The sequence below is a fragment of the Buteo buteo genome, chromosome 26 (genome assembly GCF_964188355.1).
Source record: "Buteo buteo chromosome 26, bButBut1.hap1.1, whole genome shotgun sequence".
In the NCBI taxonomy this organism is placed as follows: Eukaryota; Metazoa; Chordata; class Aves; order Accipitriformes; family Accipitridae; genus Buteo; species Buteo buteo.
The window spans coordinates 3,459,210-3,471,931 of NC_134196.1; the positions used below are offsets into that span (position 1 = coordinate 3,459,210).

At 35.2% G+C, this 12,722-nt stretch overlaps 1 protein-coding gene across 5 annotated transcripts in view; it reads right to left on the reverse strand.

Moving 5' to 3' along the window:
- The window catches only part of CFAP54 (cilia and flagella associated protein 54), a 110,505-nt gene that overhangs the window by 18,742 nt on the left and 79,041 nt on the right, over window positions 1–12,722 (reverse strand). For all 5 annotated transcript variants that reach the window (XR_012654448.1, XM_075057854.1, XM_075057853.1 and 2 more), the window contains 8 exons: window positions 12,253–12,422; window positions 7,341–7,443; window positions 5,764–5,902; window positions 4,652–4,809; window positions 4,269–4,454; window positions 3,409–3,535; window positions 1,824–1,979; window positions 590–698 (listed from right to left, as the gene is read on the reverse strand). Coding sequence is in view for 4 of the 5 variants with exons in the window: in XM_075057854.1 (XP_074913955.1) it covers window positions 590–698; window positions 1,824–1,979; window positions 3,409–3,535; window positions 4,269–4,454; window positions 4,652–4,809; window positions 5,764–5,902; window positions 7,341–7,443; window positions 12,253–12,422 (1,148 nt within the window). In the remaining variant the exon portion in view is untranslated. The remainder of the gene's footprint in view (window positions 1–589; window positions 699–1,823; window positions 1,980–3,408; window positions 3,536–4,268; window positions 4,455–4,651; window positions 4,810–5,763; window positions 5,903–7,340; window positions 7,444–12,252; window positions 12,423–12,722) is intronic.

The window sequence follows — 12,722 nt, forward strand, 5'->3', positions numbered from 1 at the left end:
CATTATTCATTAAGACTGGTCAAGAAACTAAAAAAAACTAAAGTCCAATGGATCAGAGCTGCTTGACAGAATTTATTGGCTGGCTTGGCTCAGCTCTTCAGGCATCTTCTATGCTGATAACTAATGCCAAAGTCACTGTCCTGATATCTGTTACAAACACATTTCCTATACTCCTTCTGCCTCTTTCTTCTGACTGTTTCTGGCTGCTAACCTTTTCAAGCTGGATTTCAATTATCTGGAAGGGGGCAGACCACAGCTCATCTTCTGAAATATGAGTAAAACCCCAGTTTAATTGATAGCTCTGTTCCTGGTGTTGACAGAGAGGGTACAAATTTGGAAATAAAAGAGAAATCTGTAACTTTCTATACTCTATACTCTAAAACATGCTTTTAAATAATGTTCTCAGCATTTGTTTTAAGTAAGGGAGTAAATATACAGCAGCTCTTCTACACTGCAACAGAAGAAAACTCTCCAAAACATAAAAGATACTTCGTAATAGAAGTCCCACACCAAATCTCAGAAAACTGTCAAAACACTATATTCATGTGTGATTAAAACTCTTCTGGAAGTTATATAGCTAGTTTCTTACTCAAGTTTTTGATCATGTTGCTGGCTGAGTTTTATAGCTTCCAACAGGGTTTCAACAGCTCGAGATGACCTGTTATTGCCTGCTTCAGTTATCTGGCGTTCTACCTTACCTAAGAAAGAAATATAGAAAGCAGATTTGCAAGATTTTTTTTTTTTTCTCTAAGACCCAACCTGATTTTCCCTCCAGGGAAGCTGAACAACATAGTGCATTACCTATTCTCTTCCCGATAAGCAAAATCTTTTCCAGTTTGTTTAAAATGTAATGCACAATGCTTGTATAGCAAATCACTTCACAGAGTAGCTAAAATAATCAAACTTTGGAATCATAATGACTCCTGACATATAGTGATCCTAACTAGAAGACGGTTGTACATGGAGGAGTTAATGCACAGGCACAGTGCTGTGCCGTACCGCCCATACAGCGTGGCCGTCGGGCCTGCGTTGTGCTGCGCGCATCCTTTACCCACAGGCTCGGTGTCACCAGCCAGCTGTAACACAAGAGCCTGCTGGCAGCTTCTTCTCAGTACCAGTGATTCCACCACCTGTCCTTTCTGTAAAAGTGCAGCAAGAAGTTTGTATGCGAATATGCTTTTTGTTTGACAGTAGAAATGACGAATAGAATTGTTTTCTTTTAAGAAAATCCTCTAACAGCTCAAAAGACCAAAATGAGGCAATCTTTCCACAGCCAGGATCTGCGTGTTGTGCTATTCCCCTATTGGAAGCACGTTCAATACTGCACAACTTGGAGTTCTCAGCATCTGTAGGGACATAAGATTATTTACACTATCCTCTTTTTCTTTATAACTATTGGAGTGTTAACTCCAATAAATGGCATTTTAAGAGATACTTTACAGAGACTTGAGTGCCTTTCTGGCTGGAATCCTAACAAACCAACACCTCCTGGTGCAAAACATAATGCCACTAAAATCCAAATGCATGCGAACAATGTGTAATTCATTAGCTTTGTTAAATCATTTAGAAATACTTTGAACCTTTCATCTTCTTTAGTTCAGACTGATGCAAAGAAGTTGATTAGCTTTCTACAGTGTCCTTAATCTCATTGGCTACACCCTTTGATCCCTGGTAACATACAGAGAGAGTCCTGCAGCTAGACAGGGTGAGAAATATCCAAATCTGTTCTATATTTACAGTGAAATGCCTCCATTTTAAGAGAGGCCACATGCATAACACTGCCTAGGAAGGCAATCATGATATACAAACTGGGTTTTATTTACCTATCTGAAAAAGAAGTTCAGCTTCCATATCTAATTTTTTTGTTGCAGATGCTCTGCAAAGCTCCAATGCTGATTCTAAATGTTTGACAGCATGTAGCCATTGCAGCGGATCTCCTCTTGCAGGTGTACTAGCTACTTTTTCAGCTAATGTGAGTCCTAAGGGGGAAAAAAAAAAAAGACCGTTTTAGTAAATTATATAATAGAAAACCAATTTATGCAAAAAGAAGGAACTTCCTTAGATAAATGCTATTTACTTATCTACTGTTACAATCCAATTCTCAAAAATCTGAGTGATTAATGGATATAAATACAGAATTATAATGTTGTTTCACTACTTTATGATGCCATTGAGGTTTACCTAGGCCATCCAGAAGCAGCTCAGGCTACACAAATCAACCCTTTCACAAACTAGCTGGAAAGACTAGAAGTAAGGCATTTCATAACTTTATTTCACCTGGCAGTTGTAGGCAAAACAAACCTCTCTGAGGATTTCCAAATTCCCAAATGCCTTTTGTACTAAGCAGTGCTAAAGGCTTCTTTGACGTATTGCATACCTCTTAAACTGTACTCCCCAATATTCATCTGTATTCATAGGCTCTTCTTAAAAATGTGGATTCAGAAACAGGAACTGGTCAAGCGTGGCCATTAGTATGAGTGAGCCTGGCCATGCCTGCACTGACAAGCAGTAAAAAGCACAATAGGAGTGGATCTCTAGAGCAAACCAGCTGGTGTTAAAGGCCTGACAGCAACAGCAGATGCATTTCAGAGTGTTTACTTCGGACTACCGCTATTCTAGTCCTAAGGGCTGAATACAAAGTAGTGGTTGGGATGCCCCGATGTGCTCGTGGAGCATATCTTCCTGAAAAAGAATCCAGAACACTCTGAGGCTGCTCCACAATGCGAACCAAAGTGCAGTAAGTGATTTCTAGATATTCTCGTCCATTATAAATCTAATATACACCAAATTAAGTTTAGCAGAAGGAACATGGAGACAATATCCCTTTCCCTATATTTGCTATACAGCAACAAGTCTGACAGATCTTAAAGGTTATCTCTTGTTACTATTCAGCATATTTCCAAGTTTCTATATAAAGAAAAGTTAGCAAGAAAAGTTGTTCAATTAAAGGGTGACAACAATAACAGACACTATGTATTTTATTGGGATAGAAAACTAACACTATTATTCCATATGATTTGATACCTTAGTTAGTTCCCAGATAACTGCTTCCAGAGAGATGGAACATATACAGGAAGTTTTCACAGAATGAATGCTTTGTACAGAAGTTGGAAAAGATTGTTAACTACCACTTAAAAAAATTGAAGTTCCCATTAGTTTCATCAAGCTATAACATTAATATTTAAGCCTTTGGTGATCATAGTTCCCATAAGAATTGTACCTTGCTTACACACATTGCGTGGAGCCAAACAGGCATCTACTGTTGGTTTTCCAAGTATTTTATTTGTATAATGAAAACAATTGATTTACTACATTCACTTCTGATGCATCAGTTTATCTGCTGTTGCAGGAAATATGAATGGAAATTAATGAAAAATTAAAAATAATAATGACTTGCATTTTTCTTACCAATTCTCATTTTGACTTGGGCTAGCAAGTTGATATGTGGCAAGTAGATATTTTTTGTAGGTAGGACCAGGCAAGTCAATGTACTGTCTTCTATTTGCCGTTCAATGGGTTCTCCACAAACAAAAATCTATGAAAAGAGTATGCTTTGTAAAATCAAGTTGCAGACAGCAAATTAAACAGCAATTTGAAAAAGTAAGTTACATATAGCAAAAGCCTGGAACTCAAATGTGTCTTGTAAAAGAGCACTAGAAAAGGGCTTGATGCTCCTGAACTCCTTTACTTCCATTTGTACTTGTCTTCTTTGCAGAGGAGTTTGGTAGCAAATGAACAATTTCAATGAACTCTTGATCAAATTTATTAATGTTAGGCTTTGGTTTCTAAAAGCAAGCTCCGTCAAATCAGTCTTTAAGAAATAGATCTCCCAAGTAACCCAAGCCCTAGAAAGAAACTGTCATTTCTACAAAGAAATGTGACATCCAACAAAGGCCAGAAAAGAAAAAGAAAATAACATGTGTGGACCAGTCAAACTTTTCATTCGTGGAAATAAGGCAATGGGGACATGCTGCAAAGTCAAACTACCTACTTCAGTTTTCACATATGGTTGTACATTTTGCAACTATTCAATATTTTTAAATTGTATGAAAATACCAGACTACATACATGAGTATGCATGATGAATATGCATAAACAAGTTTGGCAAGATGAATTACTCTTTACATCATGTGATCTAGGGAAAACTGAAGTGATCAGTTAATAGGAATAGCCCTTTTTAATAAATTGTTACAATAGCTTCCAGAATAGATAGTTAAGATTATTGAAAGGATTTGCAAATGCTGTGTAAATCACCAACATATACTCACTGCTTTAATGGTAAGCTCATGTGCCAAAATTAGTAAGTTTAATGGTTCCACTGTAGAAGAGCAATGTTCTGTATCCTCTCCTGTTTGCAGTGTTAGTATGTCTGCCAGCAGAAGGATACTTCTCACAAGAGTCAAAGAAGCTGGAGGGGAAATAAATGTATCCTCTTGGAGTAAACTGATGATATTCTGTTTGGACATAGACAACATAAACCAAAGTAGTTACAACTTTTGCTGTCTATTTATGAGGACAAATCACACAAAGTGAAAAAAAAAATCTATTTTAGAGGCACTATTTCAAGCTTATTTAATGCTGGCATCAGCTGTTCTGACTACATGAAAAATGCATCAAAGAAAAGCGAACAGTTTCTCCTTTGTGCTCAAACCTGCAATAGAAGTTTAATGCCTGCCACGGGACGTTTTTCTTGCAGGTCAAGAATTGCAGCTTGCACCATCATTTCAGCCTGAGTCTCGCTGTCACCAAAGGCTTCTGCCTCTAGTATTACTTCTTTTATCACACTTCTGCGTTCAGCCACATCCCTTTCTAAAAGAAGGGAATACATAATAGTAAAAATACAATAGAAAAGACTTCACGGTATCTTCTACCATTCTTAAGAAGTCACTTCCACACTAAAAAGTTACAGAAAATCTGACATTATAGATTCTACATTTACCATTTCATTGATTCTGTGCCAAATTCACTTTAAAAAGAAAGAAAAACTACTTAGTTTTTAAACTGCACTTGGTTTAAGTTCATGCAAATACATTTTTATATGTAAGCCACCAGAAGAAATAATTAGATTTTGTAGATCAGATGTCATTCTCACCCATAAAACATATTCTACATATTCAAAAATCTGATCTTAGTTATCATCCCAAAATAGTAACAGCCTTCACAGGAATTATCAAGAAGAGATTAAATAAGAGTTTGGCTACAGACCTAGATTGTGATTTTGATACTTAAGTGAGCATCAGAGTTTATACCAAGTTCATAGAAATAAGGAATGAAAAACATTTTATTCACAATCAAACTGCAATAAATGTATTTTGTAGTCTCACTTAAATTCTTTAAAAAAAAAGAATCTGGACCATTTTGGGGGGATATATAGGAACATTTCATTTATTGGAGATATAAAAAGTGAAAAAAACTTTTGAGACTTTTGAAACTAGAAGTATGTAGCAACTGTTTTTTCAAACAGGCATACTTAATTACATTAGAACATTTGAAACTTTTTCACACACAAGTGATTTATCAAAAGATAATTATCATTAAATTAAAATAATTATAATGCTTTGTGTTTACATGCTCTAGGGAGAGACTGTACTCAGGAATGTATTTTCCTTATTGCATTGGATGAATTTATTACAAATAATTGCTCAGTGATAATACAGCCCCCAAACTAATGTTAATACTTTTTATTTATGAATAAGAATTGTGTCTGAATAGGCTCACTTGCCCATTATAATCCAAAAGTCTAAACCAAAAAAAGGGTAATACCTTCCATATCACCAACACCAAGTATCTGTGTTACTAGCGCAGTCACTAACATTGTACGACACCTTAGCCACAGATGTACATTCATGTGATCTTGTGCTGTTATACTGTGAGGCAGTCGAACATCTTCAATGCAAGCATCCTAATAATTTCCAAAAGCAAGAGAAATGTTACTTTCCGAGTCAACTACTTTATTACAAACAAAGCAACAGAGCAGTGTCAGTCTAAAAATAAATCAAACTAATACAAATATATTACAAATAATAACATAATTATAACCAGAAGTTTATTTGAAGGGTAGATACATATTTTTTTAATAACAGGAGGCTCATTATTATTTAACTTCTAATCTATAGAAAAAAAAAAAGAATTGTAACAAATGAAAATTAAACCAGTTTTTATGGGACATTCCATAAATATATCCATATACTATATGCATCATGGAGAGTAATTCTAATAGTTTGGATTTTATTCCTCAAACAGGCACATTAACACAAAACTCTAATGCACGTAAAAGTCTAATTGTAGAGCAGGATCAATATCAAGTTTGGGTACCTCACTAGTGACTAGAAAGAAAATTTTCATTTTTGATTTCTAGTTTTTTAGTGTTTCTGGTGATTAGAAACAAATATTAATGTAATATAGTACTGGAAGTGTTTGGGAGAATTGTCACCTCAACTCCCTGTGTCATCTTCACATATTATGAACAGTCTTTCTATTACTAAAATTCTATAGTCTATATTCTAAAGATTTGTTCTAGCAAGCAATAAATGGACAGTGCACCACCTGTGTTATACAAAAAAATCATGAGTGACTTGCATTGATGCAAATGAGTCAAAAAAAATAGCCCTAACTCAGTTACTGGCTACAGGGCAGTCCTAAGAAAATGTAGGAGCAAGTGCAGAAAGACAGAAGACCCTGATATGCAACACAGAGAATAATTACACTGCATGCAAGAAAAGTCCAGTCTCGTTATGCGTGTTACAAATCTGGCCTCACTGCTCAATTGCTCTGTCCACGTGAGTCAGTTTGACTCACTGCCCGCTCGAGAGTGAGTGTGTGTGTATTACCAATAGGTTTTGCACATTGGCTTTCCAAAGTATAGGTCAGTATACGTGTTAGGCAACAGAAGTCAGCTGAAATCTTGCTGAATTTGGAACACGGCAATGATGTGAAGTGGTTGGTCTGGCTCTTTGAAAGAGGATACTCTGAAGCAGGTTTTCAATCAAAAAACCTAAAATACTTTAACTGAATAATACAAGATTTTCACCTGATACCTATTTTTTCACTTTCCGTTTGTTTGGGTGTTTTTAAACAAAAGATTTTCAATGCTGCCATTTGAGAGTATACAAACAAAAACTGTAATTCCTAACCATGTACAAATTAAAATTATGATTATAGACATATTGAATACACTATAGGCAAGCAGGTATCTGAAGCATGTCATACATCACTTTCTCCCCAGGTTAATGGTAACCACATAATACAGATGACTGCTATGTTCTAGTATTCTGAAAATCACTCAATACAAGACTTCATATACTAAGCAACAGTAGTTTAAAACAAATATCCACACATACCAAACACTCCCTTTCATCCTTTTCTTCTTGAAAATGTGTCATTTCTGTCTTAAAAATGTCTGCATTTTGGAGAAGTCGAATTGCAGAGAAAGCCAAAGCAACACTGTGATACAGAACAATGTTATTAAAAAATACTAATGATATTTGCCATTTTATGCTTTTATTATGATGGTTACTTCATTTCTGATTATGTCAGAGATGTCTGTCAGCAGTTATCAATTTTTGCTTCAGTAGAACAAAAAAAAATTGCACTTGGATTATATTCTGTAATTTGTAGGCATTGCAGTATGAAAGTGAGAAAACAGCAGTAAGAGAAAAAGTTTTGCCAGTAACAGACATACCCTGACAATAATGGATAAACCAAGATGTATCTGTTGGAGCAATCAAAACAGAACTCCACTGTAAGCTTCAGTTACACATATCTGTCTTCAGGGATGGGCTTTTAGAAATTAGAAGATGTAAACATACCGAAAATGACAAAATAGGAGAGTTCTGTATCTCATTCACAACTGGAGAGATAAGAAAACACCTTCCTCCTTAAAGCCTTTCCAGGCTATATGTTAAACCTTCTGTTAAATCCACATGACCAAATAAATACTCACAGGATCTTAGTAAACTCCATCAACCAAAAACTGAGCCATGTGCCATCCTGGCAAAACCTTGTCAGTAAGCCATCACATGGCACTGAGCCCACTGCCCCCCGCTCCCCCTCATAAATCCTTTTCTGGAATTCACTCCAAACAGCATCTAGAAAGATACAGACGCTGTTAGGACTGGTGCAGCATTCAACCCTCAAAAAATTGTGAGCTGGGATCTCAAAATATTTCAGGTTTCTTAAAATACTAACTACTAGGGGTTTTTCCTTTTTATGCTGTCTTTTTAAAGCTTTCAGATATACTGCTCAATTTTCATGACATCTATAAAAATGTATAACAGCAGTCTTTGTGAATAATATTATTTTCATGATATGAAGACCATTGCAAAACCAACATAGTAGGATCTTTTTCACAACAGGATTTGTTGCCCAAAGAACACGCTACTCAAAATATTCTGAGAACTGCCAAAACCAATGTCCCATGGTATTAGTTTCCCATCTGTAATTGGACATTTTCTCCTTCATCTGTAAATCTCTACTTTCCTACCTCTTCCCTAAAACATTTCTGGGGTTGGTTTTTTGGTTTTTTTTTTTTTTTACAATTCTACTTATTCTCTACCTGCTGAAACATATTTTCCTAATGATGCAAAAGTACCTGAGGGTATCCCTAGCTCACCTCTTAAAAGATTTTTCAGCAGGCTGATTGTTAAAAATGTATAACCAAAATTCTCATCTATGCTGTCTTTTTACATAGAGACTGGCTGCTATGAAGAAAAAAAAGAAATTATGAACACTAAGTCCTTTTCACACTGCCAGAACACTGTAAAGAGCTTTTAATGCAAGAGAGATTCAGGCTCTGTGTGAATTTACTGCTTTTGAGAAGTTCTAGACTAATCGTTGTAAAGGCAAAGTTCTTGATCATGCACAAAGAAGTCAGAACAAGAGCAGCACTACTCTGAAATTACTCACATTATTCTGCCAACATGTATCTAACCACAGGATGGATAACCTCCAGACATAAGAGGGTAGTTAAAGCCTTCCTGTCATTTCTGATTCTATCCTGCTTGGTGGTTTTGTGAAGCAGACTTGGACGGATTACACCAATTCAGCACAAAACGACCCCAAAGTAACAATGAGAACCAAAACTGTTAATATCTCGTCTTTCAGCTCCCAGAATTCAATCCTTATGAATCTCTTTCATCATCCCTTTACCTCAGTTTTATTTGACTAAATGAAACCAGAATAAATCAATGTTGAATTTGATGATAACCTTCTCTCTAAGAATGGAAAAGATGAAACAGAATCTGCTTATAAATGCAACACAGACAGAAAGGATAACACAATGAAATATCCCAACTGCTTTTCTTTCTTTTTATTAAGAAGAGTTTTCCCCTGAAACCAGGCATCAAGGTTAAAATTACAGCAAAACCTGACATTTCTCAAAACATTCTTTGAGATGCTACGGCTAACATTTCTCAAGTTGGAGAAGGTGCAGCACCCAAGAGTATATGCAGGCTTTTAAGAAATATTAACCTAACTTCCTGAGCACCACTGCCTCCAGTTTACTGCTCTTGTCAACATTTAGCAATTCTGAAAATGAGGCCATTTTTACCTACATGCTTACACATAAATTTCATGAGTAAAAGGTAGACCACAAGCCCAGAGATTCTTATATGTATTGTTTTAAGCAGACAAGCACATATTTGGGTAATTAGAAAGCTCACATACTTAGAGGGGACACCATGTAAGTACTGTCCTTGAGATCAATGGAATTAGTCCTATACATAAACTTATTCTGAGGCATAAATTTTTTGCAAGACAGAAGCTGTAATGCAGAAGGTTCCCTTGATGAAATTTTTGTGACCCTCTTCTGCTGTCAGTAAGAGTGATGCGGCTATATATTTCCCTTGACAAAATACACATCCTTTCATCAGCTGAATCAGAAAGTGACAAGATGATCAAAATAGGGAAGTACAGCTGACTATAACAATTTCACCACTAAGTCATTTCGCCAAAGGAAAAAAATGATGAATTTCTGTAATATCATGCAAAGTTTGATTTCTAGGCTGGCAGGCAGGAAACATTCAGCTGTCTGAAGGAATGTTTCATTTGTATCTGAGGCAGATATATCAGCAGTTCCCATGGATGGCAGTGCAATAAAATTGCAAAATAGGTTAAAAAAAACCCAAACCCTTGCTTTGTTTGTTGGTGGGGTTTTTTTCCTGCTATCTGCCCGCTATCAATATATAAGGCCCATTAAAACACCTATGAAAAATTTGAGTCTCCCAAAAAAGGAACCATAAAATGCTTGACATCCATTGGAACCCTTGATACTCTAACAAAAGTTTCTTCAGTCTACGGCAAGTTATAAGCCAAAGAGAAACTACACTCAGGATATAACTGCATGTCAAAAAGAAGGGTCCTGCACTGAAAATGGCCTGCATACTGGAACCAGTTTAGCAGGGTGAGAGAGTCTGGGTCAGAACGCTACTAAAACAGGTTTTAGCAAACCTAGGATCAAGCTAAACCAGGTTTATGCACAGGATATTTCATAAAGCTGGATACTGGTCCTTAGTTACTAATACAATAATTTTATAAAATCCACATGGCACTCAAAAGCATGATGAGGTCACTGTCCAATGATTTGTTGTTTTCTCTTTGACAAGTTTATGGTAAATTAATCTAATTCAAAAGGCACTGAAATAGATTGATATTTCACGATGAGAAACGTCCACAAATAGCCTACAAGTTCTTACTTCACATCTTCACTAATGACATTTCTACTAAATTATTACAGCCCTAATATCTGAACTTTTGGGAAACTTCTCTCTTTCAAAATAACGTAAATAAAACCCAGGTGAAAGACCATGCTGCAGCACTCTTACTGTCTTCAGTTCAGTACTCTATACAGCACTGTGAAGCTCCTATCCTTGTTAATTTTATTTTTCTATTGCTCTACCACAGCAGCTAAAAAGGAATTGTGCTATTTAAAGGTGCTCTCATTTGGAGGTTTGTTTATTCATCTGAGACAGCTGGAAGAACGAAGATAGTTTCCTTTTATTTTTTGTTAATTGGGTAAAAAGGAAAAAAAAAAATTGAGACTGATTTTTCTGTTGACCTGCTGAATCACCTACCGCTTCATCAGTAAGAGCGCTATAGCAGTCTTCACCAGTATTCCAACAATAAAAATATGTTAATTTTGCATTTTGCTTGGTGCTTATTATAATGTAAGATTTACTGTAATAATTTTCATGTGTTCAGTCAGATTAGACCTAACAAAAGTTACAAATACTGATTACATTCTACCTGATCTCAGTACAGTCTGGAAAGTGACAGTGCTACACCTCTATATGCTGCATCTCTAGTTAAAAATTTTTACCCTCAAAGATTTTTCAACCTAATAAAAAATTAGATAAAAAGAGCTTGACACTAATAAAAATGATGTATTGTTAAACTATTAGCCTTCTTATACAAATTAATCTAAAATCACAGGTATGCTAAACAGAAGAATCCTCCTAGCTAAAAGATCAAAAACACATTCAGAATTTAACATCTTAAAGAATTAATATGTTTCTGTATGCCCCATATATTCAAAGAACAGCACAATTGTAATTTCATTAAGTTCTCCAAAAGAATTCAAAGCCTCAAAAAAAAAAAAATCACAGAATTTGGAAATTATAATTTGGAGAAAATATCTGGCAGATCATGTAAATACAACAGCATTTTACACACTATCGCTAACAAATAACTAATGTCTGCTAAATTCTATTCTAACATGTTAAAGGTTATATCAATGCTTTTTAATCAAATTAATTTTAAAAATATAATTTTAACATTTTAATCCAACACCAATAAGTACATCAAGAGGAAATGTTCTTTTAGGACAGTAATACAGGGCATTCTAGAACAAAGCAGAATTCAGGAGTTCAGAGGTAACATTAGTGCTTTGCTGTACACTTTAAAATTATAAAAAACACATGACCTAACATATCCAGACTTTTACATTAGCGAAAACAGTGAACATTGCAGCTTTTTCTTTGTTTTTCTATAACACTATCACAAAAACACCTCAGAGAAATCATAGGCCAAAAACTGATGATCTTTTAAAAAGTAAAATAAAGCAATAATAAAAAATGAAATTCCAGTGCAACTTACATTTGTAGATATACTACTGGGGTTGTTATGGTTGGTTACTAAGATTTAGAATATTAATGTAGATGTAAAGAATTCAAAAAAAAAAATGCTGGATTTCTTTTTTTTTTTTAATCTTCTGCAGTCAAGGCTGTGCAACATAAGGGCGTTCATAATATTACTTACCTGAAAGCTGCTTGATGCCTTTGCTGAGAAATAGCAGCAAGCTGAAGTTTGGCCTCAGTAAGAGCCTCTAAATCTTCAGCAGAACACCGAGATACCTCCCCTTCGTATTTGTCCTGTATGTTCTGCACAAGATGGCTAAGACTCTCTTCAGCTTCTGTCAACAAAATCCCCTAGAGAAGAACACGGCATTGTATGATTTCAAATAATAATGAAAGAAATAAAAATTTCTTTAAAAGTATTTTATTGTCTTATAGCCTACTATCCATCGCACCCTAAACCAAATCAACTTGAATACAATATGCCTTTTCTATAAATAGCATGGGAGGTTAATTTTGTTTTTTTCAGGTTTACAGATTCAACGTGTTGAAAGTAGCAACATCTTAACTGTACCTGTACTATTGCAATTTATGCTTAACTACATATTTTAAGGCTTAGTAATATTACTTAATAATTTTGCATTCTTATCATTA